The following is a 26,347-nucleotide window of genomic DNA, read 5'->3' as shown; positions in this document are numbered from 1 at the left end:
TCAATAGATAATATCTAGAGTTGATAAGTCAAGAAATAGCAGTGTGTGCATCTTAATTAGAGATACAGAAGGGAACCACCATTAGAAACAGGTCCAAGGGTAGGAGACTCTTCTTTTTTTTTTTTTTTTAAGTAATCTCTACACCCAGCGTGGGCTTGAACTTATGACCCCGAGATCAAGAGTTGCATGCTCTTCTTCCTGAGCCAGCCAGGCCCCTAGATAGGAGACTCTTGCTTTTACATTATAAAATGCATCCCTTGGCCTCATATCATTAGATGTCAGACTGGGAATGTACATTGTTTCATTAACATCATAGGGTAGTGTGACTTGAGAACATGGCTCTGGGGCCAGAGTGCCTGGGTTCATATCTCGGCCACATCACTCACAGTCTCTGACCTTGGGCAAGTTACAAAACCACCCGGTGCCTCCGTGTTCCCATCTGTAAGGTGGGGATAATAATCGTACCAACCTCGTAGGGTTATCAGCGTTACATGGAAAGACACTGAGAACTCCATCTGGCACAAAGGAGATGCTTCAAAAAAGGTTTGCTCTTAACTGTTAGAACATTAAAAAAGCAAAAGCCAGTAAGTCTTCAGTGAGCCAGTAGGCTCCTGGGACCTGGATTGTAGTTTTAGGACTCTGTCACCGGTGTCTTGAGCGAGTCTGTTCACCTCGCCTTTGAAACTGAGAAGGTATGAGTTAATGATGAGTTCCTAAAGGCAGAGGTTTGTCAAACTTGATGTCCGCAAGGGCTAGCCATGGCGGTCAAAAATGACCTTGCTGGGAAAGGAAGAGCCTCCCTCACTTTTTGGAGAGAGCTTCAGGTTCTTTACCGTTGAACCTGTTCCCTCATCTTCTGGTTTTACCCACCATGGAGAAATAACTCAGGAACTCACTCGCTGCCTGTCCAGAGACCTTTCTCCTGGGAAAGAACTTTATAAATCATTTTAAGTTAGTTGGCCGTAACTCCCAGGTGCTTACACAAGACCGACTGGAAAAGGACATTAACTTGGAACCAATTAAATTGCTTCTCGTCTGCATTTGCTGGCCTCCCGCACGGATCTCTCCCGGTGGGCTGGTCACGTGGTCAAGCCTGGGTGAAACAGTCAAAAAGGTAAAAATGGGCTTTGGAGACCCCCACCTCTCCCTCTCCTCTCAGAGAACGCAGAGCTCATGTGCTTCTCCGTCGCACCACGAAGCAGCGTGATTTGAGCTATGACTTAAAATATTCTCCTCCTTAGAAATAAATTGCGCCGCGACATGCCTTCCTCTCCTTTGTCCCCACACACTTGCGAGAAACAGATTCCTGGGGCACTTCTGGCATCGGTTGGGAGCCAGAGTGTCCTGGTGCTGTTCCGTTCACACCCCCTGGACCAGCCACCCGCCCACGCTCTCCCCTACACACAGCCCCGGCCTCTTAACTTACTGGTGGCCACCTTTGGGCACTGGAACCTTCATGAGTCAATCTCCAACTAGAAAGTGCAATTTAAATCTGGAACAGCAGGCTTCCCGGGGCCCGTGGTCTCACTTGAGCTGACCTATCCGCGGGCGCCGTAGAGAAAGCATAATGGGCCCCTGGAAAGGTATTCCGGGCTCCCTCCCAGAGGGTCGTGGCTATAGAACTGTTCTTCCAAAAAAGTGGAAATTCTAACTTAGCAGTCTGCTGAGAAGCTGGGCTCCCTGGCAGGCCGGGCACGGGGCAGGAGGTTACGGCAGCTCATCAAGTCCTCGCTGTGCTGTCCCCACTCACCGCCGAGCCCTGGCCCGGTCCCAGCTGACCCCACTCCTGTAACGCTCAGTGAGGAGCTGTACTTCTCCATTAATCGGCCTGTTTGCAGGAGCTGGAGAGGTGACTTGTAACGGGCCTCTCGTTCCCACACTCCTCTGTAATGACATTCCGCACAAGCAGATGTCGTCCTTTGATTCCTGATGACCTTCTGAATTTTGGCAAATAAGAAAGCGCCCGGGATCCGCAGTGAGGGCCTAAGGGTGTCATTTCCTGCACAGAGCTGAGCCGAGCTCTCGTCTTCCGCCTCACCCCCATTCCTAGCTGGCAGGTGGCAAGGACGTGACCTTGCTCATCTCTCCCCCCCCCCCCGCTCTCCCCCCCCCCGCTCCCGCCCCTGGTAAAAGCCTTCTTCCCAGAGCCAGGGGGGGCGTGAGATGAGATGGCCAGTCCTGGTCCCTGCTTGAATATTTTCCAGACGGGATTCTGGGGTTCTGGGGCTATCTCAGCTTGACAGATGAGAAAATGCTGCCTGAGCGCCCTTCCCAAGGTCAGCCCACAAGCAGACCCCGTTGCTGGGAGAATGAGCTCACCCCAGACAGTGGAGGAAGGAGCTGCAGCCCCAGCTCTCAGAGCCCTGGAGAGTATGAGCCTGGGCCATGGCCCCTTCAGGTGGTGGGATGCTGAGACCATCAGTAATGGATAGAGAGCGACTCATCCCTCAGCTTGCTCCGTCCTCAGAGATGCCCAGGGGGGAGAGTTGTAGTTGTGATGACTAATGAATAAGCCCACCCCCTTCACCATGGTCCGGAGGCCGCTCTGTCACCCGGAAGCAGTCTCTCTGGCAACTCGGCCTTCCTTCCGGAGGCTCTGAGGGGCTCCGTCCGCTGGCCGGCTCACCCCCAGCATGGCCGAAGCTCTGGTTGGGGAACTTCGGGGTGTGGCCTGCCTCCTACTGAGTGCAATTTTTTAAAAACTTTTTTCAAAGCAAGTCACTTTAGAAGCAAATCTAGCGCTGACTCAGACGCCTGTTCCGTGGCTCTCAGCATATAGGATTACCCTGGTTCCTCGGCCCGAATCCACAGCTCCAAGAAGAAAAAGAGCAACATAAATTGGATGTGAGTTGATTTCTGAAGATACACATCAGGTGACCTCAGGAATCCAAGGAGGGTTAGGGTTATTTCTTCTTTTCTATTCCATGGCAAAGCAGGAACAAAGCATCAAAGGCATAGGGCAGATCAGGTTCAGAGCCCTCCTCCCTCGCAGCCCCCGCTGTGGGGAGTGGCCTATTAGCCAGGAAGGAGTCTTAAGGAGGATATTTTGCTTCATCAACCCAACACTGTGGATGAGTCAAGCAGAGAAGCTTACTCTCATGAGATGACCCAGTTCTAAAGGAGTCTAGAAGCTCTCTGCCGAGTACTGGGCCAGAGATGCTATCAGTGCCCTGCCAAACTACTTTCCCATCTTACTTAGAGTAAGATCGGTCTTTACCGTGGCTTCCCTGGACTCCTCAGATCCCATCTCCTCCTTTCCTTCGTCACCGTCCTTCAGCCACAGTGGCCTCCTCGCTGTCCCTTAGAACTTGCCTAATGGGTCCCCCAAAGTACTCTTACCCCAGACAGATGGCTCCCACAGCCCCTGTGGCCAGCACCCTTCCCCCATCTCTCCAAAGAATTGCTCTCCAGCAGAAACCCTCTTTGGATCTATTTGCTTCCATTCTGTGGCGGAGACTAGCTGTCATCCTGCCCCCATTCTCTCCCCCTTCCTTAGTGTAGAATCTTGGTTTCGACCGAGAAAAGATTGTTAGCCCATCTCCTTAAAAACCTACAATCACCAGCCTCTCTGGTAGCCCAGGGACTGAGTTCTCATCAGTGAGATAGAGGCGGCGGGCAGTTGCCTGACCTCCCTAAAAAGAGGAGGTAAGCGCACATTTAACCCCTCCCTCCTCTCTCCCGTTCCCTGGGGCTCCCTGGGGCTCCCTGGGGCTCCAGCTGCTGTGGCTGGAGTAACCCAGGTCCATGAGGTGAGCTCGAGGATGGCCGGCGTCAGCTAAGAACAGCAGAGCCAAAAAGTAGATGGGACGGCCTGGGTCCTAGGTGTCTCTGGACAGCTGTCCTGTGACCTCCTCGGACTCATTTAATGTGAAAGAAAACTAAACTTCCCGTCATCTGTAGCCACTGTTGTTTCCAGGCCCTCTTGCTGGCAGCTCCATGCTAAGTTTATAACTGATACACAAGCTGCTTCTCTCTCTTCCCCCAGCAGACCGTAACCTCTGCAAAACTTGGGATTTTGTCCTAGTTCACTATGGTATTTCTAGATCCTTTACCTTGTAAATATCTGTTGAATGAATTAATGGATGGATGGATGGATGAATGAATGAATGAAAACAGAGCAGCAGTAATACACTTTCTGCCCAAATCTGGGCTTTACCCGCCAGCAGGCTCCATAAGCTACACCGAGTTGTCATCTGTCTTGACCCCTGAACCCAGTAACATAGATATTCATGTGGGTAAAAAAATTTTTTTTAGTTTATTTATTTGACAGAGATCACTAGGAGGCAGAGAAGCAGGCAGAGAGAGAGAGAGGAGTAAGCAGGCTCCCTGCTAAGCCGGATATGCTCCATCCCAGGACCCTGGGATCATGACCTGAGCCTAAGGCAGAGGCTTTAACCCACTGAGCCACCCAGGTGCCCGGTAAAATTATTTTTAATTTCTAAATATTAGCTGCAGGAAGAGGGTCCTGCAATTCCTAGAGGTATAAAAGGGGAATCTGCTTGGGATTTAAGGCCGGGATATCTCCGACAGCTTTGGAATCCAAGGGCTTTGTTAGCGTAGCGTTCTTGTTGCCACAGTTGTGCATACGTCTTGCCCTTCTACAGACTTCTGTTTCTGCCATGGAACGTCCGTGGGCAAATGGAGCAGTTTCTTACCTCCAACCTTGGAATGAGGTGGCGGCTTGGAGAATCCTTGGGTTCTTCCCCATGGAACCTGTGATATATGTGGGTGTTACCTCTGAGGGGCTTAGGACTTGCTTGCAAAAGTAGTTTTATGAATCAGAGTAACAGGACTGGGAGTACTTTTCAGTTCCACCACTGGAGGAAATGCAGCTAAACAGAAAAATGCTGGCCTAGCAATGACCTCTGCTTCCTTGTCCCAAACCAGGTAGCACCCCTCCTCCCAACCATAGTGAAGGTCACAAGAGATAAGGTATATGGAAGTTAACTGCATATTGGTAAAATCCCAGTTTTCTAGAGATGGGAAAAACCTTAAAGGATGGTCTGATTCAACCCTTCATATTACAGACCTGAGCCCTGGTGACCAGAAAGCCACAGCTTTGCCCCACATCACAGGGTAAGGGAGTGGCAGGGCTAGAGCTTGACCCTTGACCCCCCAACATTCTTTCTGCCATCCCTAATCCTCCTTGTCAGTGGCTAGTTGTGGTATTACTATTCCTTCTTTGATAGTGTCTCGCACTTTTTTTTTTAACATTATTCATTATTTTTTTTTTCACCACACCCAGTGCTCCATGCAAGCTGTGCCCTCTATAATACCCACCACCTGGTACCCCAACCTCCCACCCCCCCCAACTTCAAACCCCTCAGATTGTTTTTCAGAGTCCATAGTCTCTCGTGCAGGGAAATCAGTTCTATTTTTAAGAAGTAGGGTTCAGATGTAAGTTCTCAATCATTTCTGTGCACTCCGCTGTGTTAAATGTGGCTGGGATGTGCCCAGCTCTGCTTGAGGCTTGTAGGAGACAGCAGTGAGGAAACCAGGCAGAAATCCCCGTCTCCGGGGAGCTCATTTTACACACACGCACGTGCACACGTGCACACAGACATACCCCAAATGGTATCAGGTGTTATGTAGAAAAATAGTGCAGGGAAAGAAGATGGGGAGTGCTGGGCTAGGGGTTGGAGGGAAGGGGGATGTTGCTGTCTTGGGAAGGTCACTCAAGATAGGCCACACTATTGGATTCTGTTTGAGCAGTGGGGGAGCAAGCCGCATGGAGCCCTTAGGGGGAAGAATTTTCAAGGTAGAAGAAACAGCAGATACTAATGCCCTGAGAATGTTCTTTGCCTCTTCAGGGAAGAGCAGATGAGCCAGTACAGAGCAGTGCAAAGGGAACAAGGGAACAAGCAGAAGGAGGGAGGGTCAGGGAACCTGGTGCAGAAAGGGTATAGATCACAAAGGGCCTTGCGCGCCATTGCAAGAATTTTGACTCTGCCTCAGCTTTTAAACCAGCGGGGAGCATAAGCTCATCAGCAGGCTGGTATGTCCTTGACAGATTGGCATTTCATTTCGGCCCCCCGTTTTCTAGGTCTGAATTCGACCGCCCCATGCTGCCGATGTCGGGCTACACTGAGTTTTCTACTGTGCGTGCTCTTGACCCGTTAGTGAATGCTCTTTAAAGAAGAGAGGAGAAACAAAGGCCCAGTAGCCTCATGTTCGGAATAAGGTTAAAATAAACTTGGGAGATGTTTCTCGGCATCCCAGAACCAATTAAGCGGGTTACACGGAAGTATTTCTAAAAACAGCAGTACAGTGGAGCTAGACTGACAGGTGAGCAGATGGGGGAACCATCAACTCAAATTTATTTCACAGCTTACAACTCAAATGAGCATTCCAAAGTCAGAACAGCTGGCCTTTTATTCTGTAAGCCATTGTCCTTTGCTTTTGCTCATCTCTCAGGAGTACGAGTGGATTATGCTCCAGGGGCTGTCTGTCTGTCGGTCTTTGACTTTGTGGGGGGGGCGGGGTGGGAAATCCTTTGTAGGAACCAGGCTTCTGATGTAAATCAGATTTTTCTGCAGTGCCTGCTTCTTGCATGGGTTATGAAGTTTCTAGATTCTGCAAATCAATGACATTGACCCTTTGGCTTCCGTTTACGACACTGTATTCTTGACCTACGTGACTGTTACTATCTGATCGGGAATAAATGGAATTTAACCAGATAGCCAAAAAGCAAAATCTTCAGATCTGTAAGAAGAAATATATATATATATAAATATATATATATATATATATATATATTTATGTGACAGTGCCTCTAAAAATGACAGTGGCCTTGCATTTCTCTCATAAGTCATTCTGGAATCTTCGTGAAGTTGGAGACTGTCCCATGCAAACAAGTTTCAAGCAATGGGGATGTCCTGAAATTGGGAAGGGTTCTGTTTTGTCTATCATGGTCCTTTTGTGGGGTCCTGTGCTGACTGGACAGGCAGAGAAGCCGTATTCTCGGGCCGAAAGGAGGGCTCAAGACTGGCCGGTGGAGATTTCGTTCCAGTACCGGCATCGAATTGAACCTTCTGCCCAGCTGCAGGGAGAGCATTAATACCACTCATTAGGGCCTGTGCCTCCAAGCTTCCCTCCCAATGGCGGAGTCACTGGCAGAATATATTTTTCTCCAAAGTGTTTGTTTTCATTGTTGCCCTTTAAAAATAATGAGTTCATTCTATTCCCTTGCAAGAAAAGTTACTCTAGACTGCTTTGAAATTGTATATCTTTTGTCAGGCGTATTTCTGCGATGGTTCCATAGCTTTGTGAGCCAGGGAACCCAACCCGGCCTCTCTTAAAGCTCCTGACCAAGCGGCCTCAGACTGGATACATATAATCGTCCAGCATAGTTGACCCTTATATTGTTACCCTTGACCAGGTAGAAGTCATGCAGGTTTCAGGTGACCCTATCATGTGACCAGAGGTCACAGGTCAGCAGCTCCTAAATGTTGAGCTGTCAAGGTAGCCCATTCATCACTGTCATTATGGCACTGACAAGCCGACAAATGGACCTGGGGATGAAATTGTTCTCAATCCTCCACCCCCTGGGTTTATACCCCAGCAGTGGGCCAGGCAGTCTCACGTATTAAGTGGTTCCCCAGGCCCGGCAGAGTCCCTGGAGGAAGGGAAGGACTCCAAGAGACCTGTCCTATGTGCCCGACCCCAGGAAGTCACCTGTTGCTTGCTTAGGGGGCCAGATCTCGTGTCTGCAAGAGCCAGCTCTGAGTCTGGCGTCCTCTGAAATGGATATGGATATAACGTGAGTTCTTTATGGGCCCACGTGTCGCCCCTCCGTGCCCCATTTCAGCATCTTTGTGGTCTCTTGTGGCACATTAATGTGGTGCAGTGTTCTCGCAAACCGGCCTGATCTGAAGAGTCACTCGTGAAAATCCATACGGACCAGACCCTCTTCTGTGAAGGGTTTGACCTGGGTCTAGGCACCTTTGGAAAACCGTATTTTTAACAAGAGCCCAGAGTGATCCTTTTGATGTTGGTATTTTGGAAAAGTGCAAAGATCTTGAAGTTTGGAGTCAGGCAATTTTGCCAAATCCTGACTGTCCTTTGTTTGGCTGTGAAATCTTGGATGAATAAGTTAGTCTTCTGGGCCTCAGTTTCCATTTGGAGGACCGATGTTAATTTAAATAGCTGTATAAAGTACGTGGTACTTGGCATTTGTTACTGGCTCTTTGTAATGTTTTTATTAGCATTGCTACTGTCCCTCCGATCTGAGAAGAAATGACACTGGAGGAGCATTGGCACAAGATAGAATTTCTTCTATCGTTCTCTCCAACAACAGCAAACATGATCTGAAGTTTTTAGACAAGCAGTTTCGGAGAGGGTAAGGAGATGTGAGGCTTACACAGTGTCACCGCACGGATTGGAGGAGACAGCAGATATTCGCACTAGAAGGGGAAAGGACATGGCACTCCCGGGCCTGAAAGAAAGCACGACCATGGCCTTGAGCCGTTCCATCACCAAAATTTATCTCTGATTTTTATACCAGCAAGAGGCTCTTTTGTCCCGTGTGTCTTCATCTCCTAACCTCCTGTAGGTACTAACTGGGCACCTTTATCCTTACCCCTGAGTCTTCTCCTCTTTGGTGAGGCTTTGCCATTGGCCAGAGGAGCTCTTAGCAGTGATTAGAGTGGAAAGAAGCCTTGGTTCGATGAGCCAGAAGGATGGGAAACCCTTATCAAAGGAAATTTCTCCATGGAGTCCCAAGTTAGAACTCTAAATGTTTTGTGTGGTTTGTTTTTTCAAATATAACCAAATCAACAGAATAAAACCCCAAACCCTGATAATTGTGGTTATTGGGCTATATAGTATATTACTGTGCTCTTACAGAGAAATCAGAGGTAGTAGAAGAATTGGGAATCACGAAAACCACGGTTTATATGGAAAATGCCTTTTGAGTTCCAAACGAAGGTGGAGAACACCAAGTCATTTCCAGGAGCTGGGCTGTGTCCTGTGCTGTTCCCTTCTCTTTCCAGTGTGTAGACAGTATGGACCCCTGCTCGGTGTTCCATGAATATGCCGACTGACCGACTAAGACTTAGACAGCAGGCATATCCATGCTGAATGGCACAACTATTTCTGGAAAAATGGCTAGATGGCCATGTGGCTTGATGGCCTGGCATTCACAAGCATGTTGGAGATACTTGATTCTTAACACACCTCAACAGACTATGCCCTTGGGTTCTTCACATCTTTCCTGAAGTGTAAACTCCAGATAGATTCTTACACAACTAGAAGTTAAGCCAAGCCTTCTCTGTCAAGTGGTCATGGTTGAAAAATACTACCAATGGGGCACCTGGGTGGCTCAGTGGGTTAAGCCTCTGCCTTCAGCTCAGGTCATGATCTCAGGGTTCTGGGATCGAGCCCCGCATCAGGCTCTCTGCTCAGCAGGGAGCCTGCTTCCTCCTCTCTCTCTCTGCCTACTTGTGATCTCTCTGTCAAATAAATAAATCTTAAAAAAAAAAAAGAAAAGAAAAGAAAAAAATACTACCGACCAAAAACGTACATTGACCTGAAAAAAAAAAAGGAAAGAAAAAAAAAAAAGCTGACCTGTGGGCCAAAGTTTGGCTTTTCCTCACTCTGATGTGTGTTGACTTTACTGATCTGGAAACATTAACATGTGGTACAGAGGCAAGAGGTTAAAAGCCTTTCAGAGAGAAAGTGAACACGTCCTTTGTTGAAACTCATTTAGCCATTGGATTTGCTTAGTAGTTCTGCATTGGGTAAACTGAGTTCTAGCAATTTAAGAAGCCAATTTTCTAAAGCCAGCTTTGTCAAGGTAGAGTGTTATGGTAGATACAACAGGGCTGCTGTTTGTTTTCAGAGGGGCCCACCGTGCTGTGATGGCCACAATGGAAGGTCGGAGAAGACAAATTATAAATGGGTTAGCTCAATTCTCTTGAAAGGACTTGGCGTGTCAAGCGGAGGTTATTAGAAACTGGACCACGTACTCTTCTTACCACTGACGAAGACAGATTATTTGGAGCAAAGCGTAGTGAGACCATGAGAAACAGCCCAGTGAGGAGTGGCCACTCACTCAAGGTCCGATCTAAAATGTCACGTTCAAGGTAGACCTCAAGGAGAGTTTGAATGACGTGTGCAAATCCCCAAATTTGTGTATAAAGTACCCATCAGGGATTTAGATGGGATGGTATATGAAAAATACATGGGTTTGAACATGAGAATCCCCCTGTGGGAAAAGATGCTGTGACTCTCATTGTCCCAGAGAGAATGGGAAGAACACAGAAATTCTGTCCCCTCTGTTGGTCTCCTGCTCCCTCCAAGGCCTAAAAACCCATAGCGGCACTGGTTGCCCCCATTATCTCATTATTTCTCGCTGTTTCCATGCTGATCCCGCCAACTGGGTATTGCAGCTAAGTGTAGATTTAACGTGAGGCCATACCAGTGTGGGCTGCGTGAGCGAGGCCTCCGAGGCCTTCCATGCTGGCTTGTATGGTTAGAGGGAATGCGTTCTGCTGGGGCTGGTAGCCTAAGACAGACTCCTGCTCACCAGCCAGAGTGACCGTCAGCTCCTCATTGCAAAGTATAATTCTGGAGAAGACTCTGACTTGAAGAGAAGTGCACTTTTTATAGTTCACTGGGTATTTTCTGGTGAAGTTGTGAGTTTAAATCACTCCAGTCTTTAGAAGCGCGAGCTCTTTCATTTTTACTTCTAAGCGTTACGAGAGCCTGTGGCCAGCATTGCATAATCAGCCGGGTTTTAAAAACAGGACCTGTGTCTGTACAGAGGGGAAAGGGATATTGAGACATAATTATACATTTGTGCGGTATTTTACCTATTTTAAAGGGCTTTTATGGACATTTTTGGTTTTATCTTCACATAACCCGGTGAAGCAGAGAACCATTGGCTTCATGTAACAGCGGAGGAAAGGAAGAGGTTGAGCAATTTTTCTCAAGGTCACCCTGGGAATATAATTAGAGACAGTTTATGCCCCTAAAAGATGAACATGTGTCTTTCATTTCTCCAGACCGTAGATGCTTATGCCTTAAGAAACGCCAAGTCGTCAGAGCGCAAAGGAAGCTTTGTCAGTCGTTTGCTGTGATAACAGTTCTTCTAGAACTTGAAGGGAAAAAAAAAGTTTTGCTCTTCCTTCTCCCGAAAATGGTTTGGAATCTCCTGGATATCTAAATGTGTCAAGAACAGCTAAATAGTTGGGGAACGGGGCCCATTTTAGTCCAAAAAGAAGCACATGAGATTGATGGAATGTGCTAGAAAGGGAAGCCAGCTGGATGCCCAGGCCGGGCCCAGCCCTTGCTCCCCTACACCCGCCCTGATCAACTGTGGGTAAGGCAGCCCTCACTCGAAATGGGGATCAAATACCCACCTTGCCCCTCTCTCTCAGATTGTAAAAAATCAAATTAAGGCAGTGCTGTATATTAAGCATCTTTTGTTTAAACAGCTACAAATATAATTGTTTTAAGCAGGAGTTACTCTTTGCTCTCCTGTTTCCCATTAAAGAACTCCCTTTCAGGAGTTTTTTTCTTGTCTCCTCAACAGGGTGTGCCTGGTAATATGTCCCCATGAAGTTCTCGGTATTTTGTTGGGTTTTTTTGTTTTTTAAGCTTACTTATCTTGATGATTCTCTTAGTAGGCATCCTCTCTCTTGAAATCTTTATCACGTCACCAAGAGTTATGGAAATGTTACCTGTCCTCCTTTATTTGTTGCAAAATTTAAGGACAAGGAGGAAGACCGTATATGTTTTCTTAAAATCAATGGCCAGCACATTACTGTAAAACCTATTGATTAAAAACACGAAGTATAATGTTAGTCATTTAGTCTGTGAAGTGGTGCAATAAGGGAAGAAATTTATCCTTTGACTTTTGCATTAACCTTTTATTGACTGCTTGCATACCCATAATTAACACACACTTTAGCTAAAGTGGTTAATTTTAGCATGGCGACCAGTGTTCACTAATGTGGCCGCCATCCTGATCGCCCAGATGCACGTGTGGCCCTTAGGGAAATCCGGGGCGCAGAGGCACCATGTGAGTCACACCTGTGGGGAGAGAAGAGGGACATGTGGGCAGCCCGCTATGGGGCCAGCCAATGGGACACCTGTCAGTTGCTTCCCATTAGGACACCAGGTCATTTAGGGAGAACCATTCCTATGTAGCCAGAGTTTTGGGGATACAGAGTTTCGTTCATACAGTCCTTGGAATCTTGGAATAATGTGAATTTGGGAGGGAGAGAGATGATGTGTATATTATTTTCCTTTTCTCCCTCTGTAATGCTTCATGAAAGGGGCAGGGCTTTCTGGGTAGATCCAAGTTTATTTGCTAGCCAAAGAAGCATGGAAAATAGGATTTGCTTTATGATGGGAATACAGAGGACAAGATTGAAAGGTAAAAAGAGAACTTTCTTACTGCTAGGTGGGTCCAGAATGATCTGCTGTCCTAGGGAACACTGAGTTTAGGAGAATTTTTTTTTATAACTTTCTTGGGAAAAGTCATCCAGCTGTGGTCATGAAACTGGCTTGTTTGCATGCAGAGACCTATTTGGAAAACACCAGCATACCCTTGTTTTCTGGATAAGAATTTGTCCCAACTAGAAATACAATTGGAACCAAAACCCAAAAGCCAGTATTTTCCTGCTTTCATACCCAGATGATCCCTGCACACATTCTACTGTGTCAGCAGCGGCATCTCAATTTGGAGGCAGGACGATCCACATATCCTTGGCAGGCAAGCCCGTGGCAATGGACATTGTAGTAAAAAGGGGGGGAAGTAACTGACAGGTGGGGAGCATAGCCAGCATGTCAGCCAGGCCTCTTTGGTTGCAAGTGACAGGAAAACCTAACTCAATCTATGGAACTAAAAAATTCTTTTTTTAAAAGATTTTTAAAAATATATATATTTATTTAACAGTCAGAGATCACAGGCAGACAGAGAGAGAGGGGGAAGCAGGCTCCCCACTGAGCAGAGAGCCCAATGTGGGGCTCGATCCCAGGACCCTGAGATCATGACCTGAGCGGAAGGCAGAGGCTTTAACCCACTGAACCACCCAGGTGCCCCAAGGAACTAAAAAATTCTAAGCATGCCTGACTTCAGGTGAGGATTGATCTAGCTACAAACAATATTGCCTAGGACCCAGCCCCTTGCTGCACTAAGCAAAATGACTGTGGCTCTCCCAGACAGTGCATCCTGATAGCTCACAGGAGATAAGAAAGGCTTTTCCTGCAGCTCCCACATCAGTCCTCTGGTTTCACCCTCCCTCTTGCCCCAGATCGGGTCATATGCCTCCCCCAAAACCTCTTCCTGTGGCTGGGAGAGTGGATGTACTCATTAGGCTAAGCTGGCTGTAGCAGGAGAGCCAATCCTACCCAAACCACGTGGCCAGGCACGGAGAGGGGATGGATTTCCCTACGGGAAAATTACAGCCCTCTTGGTGGGGACAGTAGGGATAGACACAGCCTCCAAATGTGTGCCGCGGTCAGCGTTCCTAAAACATGACCTAAGAGAAAGAACTTAGGGCCCTTTTATTTCGCAAGGAACTGTAGAGTCTATATGCTAAGAAACAGTCCTACTTTCTTCCCTGTAAATGCCACATCAGTCTGGAAGAGCCACCCGTTCAAAAGTCCGACGACAGCACCTTTTACTAATTCTAGGTCTTCGGGAGCAACGGTTGAGACTTTCTGGGTCGGAGCATTTGAGCCTGTCTCTGGGAGGCTGTAGGAGCTTGACTACCTAAGCCTCAGCGTCCAGGCCTATCACGTGGTGTGGGACTCAGACTCAGGCTCAGTGTGATTCGAGCAGAAAGAGCGGCTTCCTTATCTCTACAGGGACGACAGGCAGCTCTGGTCTTGGCATTACCACCTGTCCATCACTAGTCCTCGTGGTAGAAATAACGGTGGCGATGATAATATTTAATATCTGTTGAGTGTTTACTCTGTGCCAGGTGCTGTTCTCAGCACCCTGACATGTATGTATTCATTTATCCTTCCCAACACCCCGTGAATACCCAACATCCTCCTCCTCATCATCATCCTCACTCCCACCAGACAGGGAGTTGAGGCTCCGCTCAGCAAGGGTGAGAAACCAGCCTGGGATGTCCTTTCCCCCACACAGCAGCAGGTGCCAAGTTCTCCACGACACTTCAACCTCCCTCCTGCCCCATCCTAGGAGATGAGCCAAAAGGAGGCAGAATGAGTGATTTGAGCAAGAGGACTTGAAACTGAAAAGGGGCGGGACACCTGGGTGGCTCAGTCGGTTAAAGCTCTGCCTTTGACTTAGGTCATGATCCCAGGGTCCCAGGATCAATACCCATGTAAGGCTCCCTTCCCACTCAGCGGGTAGCCTGTTTCTGCCTCTCCCTCCGCCCCTCCCATGCTTGTGCTTTCTCTGGCTGTTTCTCTCAAATAAATAAATAAAATCTTTAAAAAAAAAAAAAAAGGAAAGAAAGAAACTGAAAAGGGGCTATGTCTTCAAGCCATCCTCAATCCCTTCTCTTTCGGTTCTGCAATCTGGCGTGATATGGAACCAGACACTAGGATTTGAAGCAGGGGGTGGCCATCTTCCCCCATAGGTAAGGCATCACCTGAAATAATGTGTCCTCTGCTGGGGCCCCGTCACTACCTTTCGGAAATCGGCAAGGAGCATGGGGCATTAAAAGAAGTTTGGGGGCGCCTGGGTGGCTCAGTGGGTTAAGCCGCTGCCTTCGGCTCAGGTCATGATCTCAGGGTTCTGGGATCGAGTCCCACATCGGGCTCTCTGCTCGGCGGGGAGCCTGCTTCCCTCTCTCTCTCTCTCTCTCTCTCTCTCATTGCCAGCCTCTCTACCTACCTGTGATCTCTCTCTGTCAAATAAATAAATAAAATCTTAAAAAAAAAAAAAAGAAGTTTGAAAGTGACCTTGAAAGCTGTGAATTCAGAGCAGGAAGAGACCCCCACAAAGGGTTCTCCCTCCAGCCCAGAGGGAAGCCAGTGACGGTAGCCAGCCCCTTAGCCTCTCAGGTCCTGCATGGAAAGAAGTCATTCCCACACCAGCCTGGCCTTTCTTTGGGGGGCAGGAAATCACAGAGCAGCTGGACCCAGAGGAAAAGCTCGGGGTTGGGGGGGAAGGCATATACAACAGGGCATAAGCAAACCTCTCTGGCAGGCTTTCCTATTTTTAATACTTTCTCAAAGCGATGGGGCAAACCCATCTGACAGGTGAGAAAGCATCTCTATTGACTTTTTACAAACCTGATGATATTCTAGGTGGATCGACACTTATCATAGGCCTTTAATCTGCCAGCCGGGATAATGTGTGCGCAGATAATTTATCCGCTGAGAGGTTGAGCTGCTCAATTTGGAATAACTTTCCCTACCTAGTAAATTGAGCATTACCCTGTGATTTCGAAGCAGAGAGAGAGCACAATTTGAAAAGCTTTGCCGAGTTCCTTTGTAATTAGTCGCAGTTCCCCCTGAATGTTAATTTCCCTCCCTCCCCTTCCTGTGATTTAGAGACTGTCTCTGGAACCACAGAGACGCAGCCTCAACACCCGGGCAGCAAGAGGCACCGTCCCCAACACCTATCACCAGGTCGTCTGCAGAACACACCCTCCGTTCTTCGGTTCTGTGTGGGGCTTATCAGTGCAAACAGTTTAATATTTATGCTAAGAGGATTGTCAAAAGCAGCTTCTGTTGCTTTAATTCTTGTTTTAAATAAATAATGAGAACATTTAAACACATTACTCTTCTTGGGGCCCTGAGGTCAGCTAATCTTATTATTTATGAAGTGATGTGGTACATAATAGTACTTAGTGCATGTTAACAGACGCTATTATCAGGGTCTGACGCGGAGAGCTGAAGATATATTGGAATGTTATGTGTAATGTACGACGGATTGAGTGCAGAGGATGCCGGTAGAGCAATTAACCACACGAGAAAATAGGTATAAAGTTGAAGTATGTTTTCCCGTGGGGATCCCCTCACCATTAATAATTCCCCAGAGAAGAAGATGTCTTTTCGTTAGGAACCTTCCCCTACCATCAGGCTCGGACATAGGACCGGGATAGCCTGTCCTTTGATGTCTTCGGAGTTCGTCCTCCGCAGGAGATGGATCGTGGCGATGGCCACTTTTTAATTGATTTCGAGAACAATGCGGAGAAGCTGGGGCGTGGGGAAGAACCCGTGCATCTCTTTCTGGGGTACTCCTACTATTTCTTCCAGGTACACGGGCTTCCACCGCCGTGCCCTCCTAGGGAGTAGGGAAACTCTTCATTTCTTATCGCCATTTGTGTTTCATTCTCTCTGATCCTCATTTTTTCAGACGAATAAAGCTAAAGCCACGGAGCTTTCCCTGACCAATTTTAAATAAGCCGGTCTCTCTGAGAGGTCGATGCCAGCCAAGCTGGGGATGATGCCGTCCCCAACTTTTTTCCTACAAGGCTATAATTTAGTTGCATATGATAATTAATTTCTCTACTATTGATGAATAATCCATTTAATAAAAACTGTGATTTAAGTGTTTTCCTTAGGGAGTAACTCTTGCTAGCCTTTTAATTTAATTTTGTGGAAGTTTTCCCCACCTATTCATCAGTGGAAATGATTATTAACCTCTATTTGCATATATCCTTATAAATCCGTCTCTCCTTGGAGTGCCTTTTTCTGAGCACAGCAAGCTGGGACACTTGTAAATCTCTAGAATCTCCAAAGTCAATCCCGGCCCGTAATATTGTTTAATCTATTCTTGGACGTTTTAATGCAGTAAATTCAATTTAATCTTTCCCAGTAATCTAGTAATACATCGAAATCCCACAAACATTTAAATCTGATAATGGCTTAATCACACACTTTAAATAACAGTTGAGATAATGAAAAAATAATTCACCATTTTAAAGGCAGAGTAACTGAATTTCCCTGGTGATTGGCTTCTGTGAAGCCACTAGAGATAATACAAAGCTGGGAATCGAAAAAAGAAAAAGAAGTTCCAACGCTATGAGGAACAGCTCTTCTGTCTTCTAAACACCTGCTTTGTGCCTGGTGAGCACCTTCTTTGATTTCATCCTCACCACCACCGCGAAGCACTGTCTTTGCAGTGCTTGGCGGTGTCGTTCCAAAATGCCCGTGAATTGGGGTCTTTCCGCAATTTCTTCTTATGGGTTAATTGCCTCTTCCTACTCTTCCAGGTGCCAGTCCCAGATTGCCCGAACCTTACCTGTGGATCAAAAGCCAGAATGTCGGCCGTACTGGGAAAAGGATGACCCTTCGATGCCTCTGCCATTCGATCTCACAGACATCGTTTCAGAACTCAGAGGTCTGCTTCTGGAAGGAAAACCCTAGAAGGAGCACAAGTCTTAGGTGGAGGAGGAAAAGATATTTTTGGCTTCCTTCCTCCAGCCTTGCCGTGGGCTTGGGCAAGGGCAGTATGGGTAGTGTTGACTTTAGATTTTAGAACCTGGGTCCCTTTAGAAAGAGTAGGGAATAAAGCCCATGAATGTTAAAATGTTTAAAAATGGCACAGTGATATAATCCGATTTGGTACGAAACAAGAACCTGCCCCCCGAATACTATTCCCCACTTGGATTTTTCACGGGAGCCATTTCAGCTCCCAAGGGCCCAGGCGGCAGGGGTGAGCCCAGTCTGTGGCCGAGCCCAACCCACTTTCCACCTTCCCCAGCCTTTTCAGAAACTCCAGAGTAGAAGGCTGCAAAGTCATTCGAGGGAAGACAGAACCTAGATACTGCCACCCCCATTTCTTACCACGCCCTCTAGAGGCTGTGCTGTCCAATATGGTAGCCCCTAGCTGGGTGTGGCTTCTTAAATCCATTTTCCATCATAATAAAAATTCCGTTCCTCAGCTGCTTAATAGCCACACGTGTCTGGTGACTAGTGTATTGGGCAAAACAGATGCAGAACATTTTCCTCATCGTGGAAAGTCCTGTTGGATAACACTTCTATAAAAAGTTTGAGAGCAGGAAATTCTCTTCTCCACTTGTCTGTAGCCACCATCCCCATACGCGAAAGGAATGAAAAGAGAAGCGTGTCACTGAAGAGAAGCCACTGTCTCTTCTGTAAAAGCCTGAGTTATGAGTTCTGTACTCTGCCCCCCCGGGAATGAGGAGGTGTTGGAAATTAAAATACACTTGACATCTGTCATTGGGAAGGATCCCTGAGCTAATGAAAGAGACGTAGCCCTGTTGGCATTGCTTCATGGATTTAGCCCGCATGTGCATTTTTCTGGAATTCTCCCATCCATATGTAATGGCAGGTGGGCTCGAGGCCCGAGGAGCCCCATGCCCCGTCCTGATGACGTCTGTGGCAATGTATTACAGAGGTTAAAACCTGGGCTCTGGCTTTAGAGCGCACTGGCTCTGTGACTTTTGGCGTGTCACTTTGCCTCAGTCTCCTGTTCCATATGATGGGGATACTAAATGCACCAACTCACAAGGTAAAGAGTAAAGGGACTAACCTAACTACAGGTGTAGAACAACTCCTGACAAGTAGTTAGATACCAAGTAAATATTAGTATTTTTCTGTATCTGTAAGCTGACCTGATGGTAGACGTTGTCCCCTCCTTCCTCTGTCCTCGTGACGATTTTGTCTCGTGATGCCATGATCTCATCCCTTCCTTTCTAGCTTAGCTCCTGCCCTGTGGTGACCCCAGAAATCATGGGAGTAGTTCGCCCCTCACCCCAATCCGGGACATTCTCTTGTAGTGGTTTACCGTAGTTTGGGAGCTGAAGAGCTCTTGTGCTTCCTGAGAGACTCTCTCCTGCCCTGAGACTCTCCGGGTTCAAGGTGGCATTCACGTCCACGGAGCTAACCGCCGAAGCGCCGCCTTACGCAGAGCAGCCAGGGTTTCATGGTCTGGAGACTCGGTTCTCTCAGACCACAGATAAATTCCCCGATGTCCTTAGGCCTCATCGGGAAGAGAGAGAGGAAGTGCGGCCCATTGGGCTGTCGTAGAGATGACATGAGCTCTGGGACGTAGGGAGCGTGTGGTGGCATCGCCCCCGCTGTTGTATTTGGTGCCCGTGCGTGTTCCATGTTCCGTTTCCTGAGGTGTCGATATTTCAGAATTGGGAGGTTTCCTATAAAATAAAAACGTGTGTGTTCTCCTTAGAATTCAGAACATCTGGCAGCCCTCGGCCTCCGTCCCGGCATGGTGACGAGCTAGGCAGTGTCTCCTCGCGCTCAGGCGGGTCGGCAGCCCTCCGTGGCCCCTGGTGCTCCCTCTTGTCATTTATCAGCACCCGACCCCTGGCGGACAGCACCCCGCACCTGCTTGCTTGCACCCCTACGTAGGAATAGATAATCATGTTTAGTGCTTTCCCCGATGTGTGTGTGTTACTCTTGAGCTCTGTTTATGGCCTACTTGTAGTAATGTGTCTTCTACATCATAAAACATTCATACACAATAAAATTATTAAAAGGCTAAGACTAGAAACTGAAAGAGGGTCCTGCTTGTCTCTGCTCGCACGCTGGTGGGTGGGCCTGCTTCCTTGGCTCAGCGGGGGCTCGGTGGAGATGGTTCTCGAAGACCTCCAGATGGGCCCAGGTGGTGCATCACCACGGTGGGAGAAACCACTACCTAGTGAATCCGAAAGGTGAGATCTCATTTCCGCTGAAGAAATGACAGCTTTCAGCAAGCATGGGCTCGGCGCGTGTGGGGATGATGTGTGCTGTGCGGGAAGCCATCGTGAAGGGGGTTGCAGGGGGCCAGTGGCCGTCAACTCAGTTTCTGAAGAGCCACAGGAAGGCCCATTGCCCCTGACAGCTAGGGGAGGACTTACCTGGGAACACGGGCCATGTGTGGGGTTGAGGGAGTGGGCAGCCTGGTCCGGGGACCACCCCGAGTCAGTAGACCCCGCCCCCGCTTCCTGCCCAGCTTCCCGGTCCCAGCGATCTGGGGAGCTCCCTGTGCACTAAGATGCTCCTGACTCCCCCTCCCTTCTGCCCTCACACAAACCTTGCTTGACCACCTGGCCCCACTCAGTGGGCTTGGGACAGACAGACAGACAGTTGTAAGTGCCAGAAGGGAGCCCACTGGGGGAGTGGAGGGTGGGACACAGTGTCGCTGGGGACTGACTCAGAGATCAGGTCAGGGAAAGCAGAGGTGTGGGGAAGAGCTTTCCAGGATAGGGAACAGCGGGCAGAAAGGTCCTGAGACAGGAAAGTGCAGCAGGCAGGTGCCCCCTCAAGAATACCAGCGGCCGTGGTGGAAGCAGGGAAACCAGGAGTGGGAGGGGTGCATGGGGGGGAGTGGGGCCGGGCCTAGGTCTGGTTCCAGACCCCTGAGAAACATCCATGGGTTCTGCGTGGGGTGGTGTTGCCGTCTTCTCTGGACTCTCGGGAGTCACTCAAAGAGCAGATGGTCCGTCCAAAGGCACAGTGTTCTCACTGGGACTTTCACGCCCTGGCCAAGATCTTGGGATGGGGAGGATGTGCTGGGGCCCCCTCCGGGTGCGTGAGGGGGCACCCCGCCCTGCTGCCTCACCCAAGCAGCTCCTGCGGCCGCAGCCTCCCTGTCCAGGGAGCTCACTAGACAGAAAAGAGCAGGGTCGTGGCATCGTTTGTGACACAATTTTAGTAATAAGCTTCTAAATCCATCATCAGCTAAATTGAGGGAGGCTGGGAATGAGAGTCCATAGGCCCTATTTAATGGACACCCGACCTTCAGGAGAAGGGTTTTTGCATGTTTCAGGGGAAGGGTATTTTCGAATGCAACTGGTTTTTGTTTTTTGTGGGTTTTTTTTTCCCCCCTGTTCTAGTTAAGGCTGATTTTACCACTGGGCAAATTGCATACATTTGGATCCATGCCATGCTAAATACTGTTTATTCTGGAGCTCTGTCAGAGGCAAGTGTGTGGAAGACAGGGGGATTCTTATTTGAAAAGGCAATTCTCCTCCAAACAGATTGAGCAGGAGAGGAGAGAGCGGGCCAGGAGGGGCTGATGTGGGAATGCCATTTATTCAGTTTGCCTTTGTTACTTTGTGATTAAATGGTATTTTTAATTAAGTCTCATTGAGAGCCATAGGTACCACGGTGGTGAAATCAATTTGACAACCATAAAGGGGGAGGAAAGGCCCAGGAGTGCTGTCGGGAGCGGCTGCGCAGAAGGCAGGCCGCAGCGATGTCGATGTCGAGGCTGGGGTGGTGAAGGGGAGGGGCTGGAGAGGCGCAGGTAATGACTTCCTGCAGGACAGGGACACCTGCGGCTGCTGGCACCCGGAGGCCGGCTTCCCGGCTGTCAGGAGAAGGATACACCAGGATCCCTGGTTCACTGGAGAGACCCCGATACACTCCTGGGCCAGCTGGGGCCTCTGGGAAAGTGTGTGCAGGGTCTGATTCCCTGGATGTCTCTTACCAGGAAGGAGAGAGCCTGTCCCCTGCGCCCTGCCTTGTCTCCCCAGCAAAGACGCCCGCAGCCCTTCATCCTCTGCCCCTGGCCCATTCACACAGGTTGAAAACTTGTGTCCTCTGCACCCCTATTCTGTTTATCCTGTTAGCATCGATCAGCTTTCCTTCTGATTCCTGGAGGGCAATCGATGCTCCTGGCTGCCGGCTTCCCCACTTTGAATCTTGGTCTGTGTGTGACCCTAAGGCTACCATCCTTTCAAACCTTTGTTTTCTTGTCTTCAAAATGGGGATCCTAGTAATGTATGTACCACCTGATCGTTGTGCAGACTTGATACTGTGCATACGGTCGCCTGGGTGGCTCAGTTGGTGAAGCATCGGCCTTCGGCTCAGGTCATGATCCCAGGGTCCTGGGATCGAGCCCCACATCAAGCTCTCTGCTCAGTGGGGAGTCTGTTTCTCCATCTCCCTCTATCCCAGATCAATGAATAAAATCTTAAAAAAAAATACTATGCATATTAAGTGCCTGGAGTAATAGGTCCGCAGTGAGGCATGAGCTATAATGTTTATTATCCTAGGTTCCTCTGATAACCGTGGTACCTTTGGGACTTGGGCAGATCCCTTGACCTCTCTGTGCCCTGGTCTTCGTGTATGTAACAGGCATGATAGTGACGCCTAGCTCACGGGATCACGCTGTCACCAAGATCATGCACGTTACGTGATTCACCTCGTGTCTCGTCCTTCCTGCCAGAATGACATGTGACCGCCTGTATTTTCTCCATTTGCCACTCTGACTTCTGTTTTTTCCTAGGCAGATGGCATGGAGCTTTTTATAAATGAGATCCTATGAAAAATGATTTTCCAGTCCTGCCATTACTCCAGCGGGATTAGGTCACCCGCTGCAATTTGATATTTGCTTAAAAAATTCTTGCCATCACCTTCTAATGGATGATCTGTGTACAACAATTGTTTATTGACTCTGAATGTCTGAGCACCAGGGTCAGTCTATTTCAAGGGGAGGGAAGCATTAATTAACTTCCAGCCTGAGACTCAGTGATTCTTTTCCAATGATGCAGTTCATGACTCTGCTTGCATTTACTTTTCATCAGTCCTGAAAGAATCGAGGTAAAATAGTTCCTCCACACATGTGTGTCAGGCTAAATGGATAACAGCAGATACAGATCTGTTTTCCTGTCTGCACTTGCCTTTAGACAAAATTCATCAATTTTACAAAAGCCACTGACTAAACACGGCACCAAATACAAATGAAGCGGCTTCCAGCACCGGGGGTTTCCTGTTGCTTTTAATCTGGTAAGTGCGGTAGCTTCCTGCGGATCGATGGGGAGCACTGGCTGAAGCCAACCCTGCTCCACACATGTGGGGACAGGAAGGTCAAGGCCGCGCTGCAGGAAGCTTAGGAGAAGTCCGGTGATGGTTCTAGACCACGTGCACTCAGAGCCATTCGGATCCGCTTAGTTAATGACCAATCTCACTCAGCCCCTCCGCAGCCTTGCTCGGTGTTAAAGATGAAGGGCACACCAGGCATCAGCATGCCCTTTAGAGGTGCCCATTTTCAAGGGCATCCTGCTTGCCCTTCCCAGCCTCTGGGACAAGGAGAGGGTCATCAAGGAGAATCAAACCCCACAGGAGAAGCTTCTTTGCAATGCGTGGCTCACCCCCTGGAGACGGCCTTGGAGGGACTTGGGAATGCTGAAGCCCGGGGCATGTGCAAGGAAGCAAGATGATGATTAGTTTGTGAGATCGATTGGTTTTGGGTGGGCAACAGGATAGGCGTACATTTTCATCAGCTCTTCTCTGGCCAGGCCAGCGTAATGCAGCAGCGGCCCACGGCTCATAGTGGAGACCCCCCACAAGGACGCAAGGGAATGTGAACGGCTTCCACACGACAATAGTCTTGAAGAACAGTGTCAAGGCCCCTTTTGAAATTGTTTCAGACCCCAGGGTGCCTGGGTGGCTCTGTCAGTTCAGCTGTTAAGCATCTGGCTCTTGACCTCAGCTCAGGTCTTGATCTCAGGGTCGTGAGTTCAAGCCCCGAGTTGGGCTCCACGCCCAGCATGGAGTCTACTTAAAAAAGAAAAATCTGTTTTCAGACCCCATGCACCCTGCAAAAATGCCCATCCTTGCAGATAGGTACGTTCAGGCCTGGGGCACCGAGATGGAGGGAGCATGCTTTCTTTAGCTTCTTTGTAAAACGGCCATTCCCCCATTGAAAACCCTGCTCATCCTTCTCAATAGGGGATCCCGTTCTTCACTTCGGAGCATGCACAGTTAACCTCACAACCCCAGAGCCCCCAAAGGGCTGACTTAGTTTCTCAGAGCAGCTCAAGCTATCCCTCGGACCTCATCCAACATGGAAAACTGGACCTCTGGTCACCCTCCTGCCCCCTGCCCCCCAACACTTCAGACAGAGATTTCCAGTTGATTACGCCTTGATTAGAGCCAGCAAAAACAGCAGGCCAGGTATATAAGATTCCCATTGTCCTCCCCTCTGCGGCTCCCGACCAGGGTCAGGCAGAGCAGCCCCTCCGTGAACATTTAAACAATCAAGCGCTGTTTACCATGGACGTTTGGTTTTCTTTTCTCGAAATCAAAACAGAGTTTAGTAGGCAGCGTATTTCATACATGCCTCTTGATCAATGGAATGATCTGTCAGAAGCCATTAGAGCCCCCATTAGCTTGAATGCATTCAAAGCTAAACTATTGGATCATTGAAGGGCCACAGTGATTGTTTTTAATATACTGTACATTGATTTCTCCCTGTGAGCAGGAACATAAGTTTGAAACTAACTGTGTATGACTAAGGCTTCGTTGGCTGTCTCCAGCCCTCTGTGAGAAGCATGGTTTCACTTCGACCAGAAATGTCTGTGTATAGTTTTTAAAGAGATGCAGACGCTGTTAGATTTCCCAGGGTTTAGACTGGGGCCAGTTGTTATTTTTATTTTTTATTTTATTTTTTTTTCCCGAGCTTTCTCCCATTTCTTTGTGCCCGTTAAGTGAGTTGTGCGTGCAGAATGGGAGAGGCAATCCCTGCCAAGGACCTCGAGTGAAAGGCAGTGGGGGAAATTTTTCTGAAAGCATGAAGCCCCAGCTGAGGCCAACACTGAAGTGCATTTGACAGCCTTGGGCCCAGCAGAACTCTGCCCACGCCGAGCAGCAGAAGTGTGGCCGTGTCAGGGGCCTCCTCCTGGGGACAAAGCTTGTCGAGCTCAAGGTGGAAGAGGCAGGTGGGAAAGCGAGTGCCGAGGGCCCAGGCCTGCCTTCGGCTGCCATATTGCCAACACTTGTGTTGACCTGTTTTGTCTGCCTTAGCCAAACTGGATCCTTCGAACACCTGATCCCTTCCCAAATACCAGACTCTGTGCTAGGTCGGGGCACAAGGTCCTTGCCCTGTTCTTAACCAGCATTTCCTATCTCAGCTCCTTGCTCATTTTAATACAGAGCCTGAGACTAAGGAGTTTGGCCAATAAAGAAGCCGTACTTACCCCAATCGCAAAGGCCTGTCTCCCAAAAGAGAAGTGTTTACACATCGCACCCATTTTACAGATGGACCACTTGAAGCCCAGATGGGAGAAATTAAATTATTTAAGGTGAATTCTAGAAACTGGATTTCAAGTTCCTGATGTGTACCAAGATTTGGGGGAAAAAAAATGAACATTCTTGGGCCCACCTCCCAAATAAACCCAAATACACTGAAGAAGAAGAAAGTTCCAGAAGGCTCACAGAAACAAGAGCAGCCTATCCCTCCGATTCTAGCCCAGAAAGGAAGAAACGTTGTAAGTCTAGAAAATACTGTGTGTGCCATTCATCTTTTTTCCCTGGGGCCCCAAAGGTCCACAAAAGTTTGGTGATTTTGAACTCCCCAAACAGACCCTTGGAATTCATGGTGCAGGATATTAAAATCAAAGAGGCCAAGATGGGTCACCCCAAACACACAGGTCAAGCCAAAGTCACAATAGTAAAATCTAGAGCAGAAGTCAGCAAACTGCAGCCTTACAGGCAAATCTGGCCCATCCCTTGTTTTTATAAAGTGAAGTGGTGTGGGAAAAGAAGCATTCGAGGACAGCTCTCTCAGGGGGCAAAACAGAATCAGGGGCCAAAATCAAGGCTCTTCCTGAATTAAAGACACCTGTGTGATGCAGGCAGGGGGAGGCCATCCCGAGGGCGTGGACAGTGGCCCCTCGGCTTTCAGGTTCAGGCATCTCGTCTCCACAGAGGACAGGCCTGCCGGGGAATGACCACGGCCTGATCATCCAAGTAGAACTGCAGACCAGACAGGCAAAGGATCTTGTCTGAGTGCTCCCGAGCCCTCTGCTCCTACAAGGGGCTGGGAATTATTCTTATGCCTCATTAGGAGATGTGGTGATCTGGTCTATGATCTTTTTCTACTTTCAGGCTGGGGGGCAGGAGGGGGCTGTCTCTGCTCTCCAACTTACGGGGCTGACTAATGTGTCTCTCTAAAGGGTCAGGAGAACCTGGCTGTTCTTCTCCTGCAGTTGACTTCCTACCCAGGAGCCTCTGGCTTTTAGTGTTTCCGTGAAGGAATTCCAAATTGCCCATTTACATTCCAATGTGAGAGTTGAGACCAAGTTGCTGAGTGGCCGTTGATGTATTCTCCATCCCTTGATGTTCCGGTCCTTCTGCCTCTGGAAAGCCTCCGTGCAGAGCCTCTGCTGTCCAGAGTTGTCGAGAGTGCCCTGGGTCCTTCCTTCTCTTGCCTCCTGGATCCTTGACGCACCTGTAAGTCACTCCATGTGGGTCATTTTTGCTTGTTCCATCACCAGAGAGTTTAGGACTATGATTTTATTTGGCCGATTTAGCTTCTGTAGTGGACTATCAAATACTAGAGGGCAGAGCTCACAGCATCAAATCTTCCATTTATAGTGCATTCCATCAAACTCAGAATAACACTCCTACCCCTGGATCAGTTCGCATTTATTGGCTACCAATGACAACAGCGATCTTTTTATCTGACATGTAGGAAGGACTCAGTGAATACTCAGCCGGCTGTTAG

At 48.5% G+C, this 26,347-nt stretch overlaps 1 protein-coding gene across 1 annotated transcript in view; it reads left to right on the top strand.

Annotated features, from left to right (window-relative positions):
* FTO (FTO alpha-ketoglutarate dependent dioxygenase) overlaps positions 1-19,411 on the top strand; it is a 373,822-nt gene extending 354,411 nt beyond the window's left edge. The window contains exon 9 of the mRNA XM_044256132.1: positions 17,145-19,411. Within this exon, the coding sequence (XP_044112067.1) occupies positions 17,145-17,298 (154 nt within the window). The 3' untranslated portion in view covers positions 17,299-19,411. The remainder of the gene's footprint in view (positions 1-17,144) is intronic.
* Positions 19,412-26,347: the final 6,936 nt, after the last annotated feature.

Source organism: Neovison vison, chromosome 7, assembly GCF_020171115.1.
Source record: "Neovison vison isolate M4711 chromosome 7, ASM_NN_V1, whole genome shotgun sequence".
Classification (NCBI taxonomy): Eukaryota; Metazoa; Chordata; class Mammalia; order Carnivora; family Mustelidae; genus Neogale; species Neogale vison.
The sequence above is the reverse complement of the archived record's forward strand: the minus strand, read 5'-3'. Positions and strand labels throughout refer to the sequence as shown.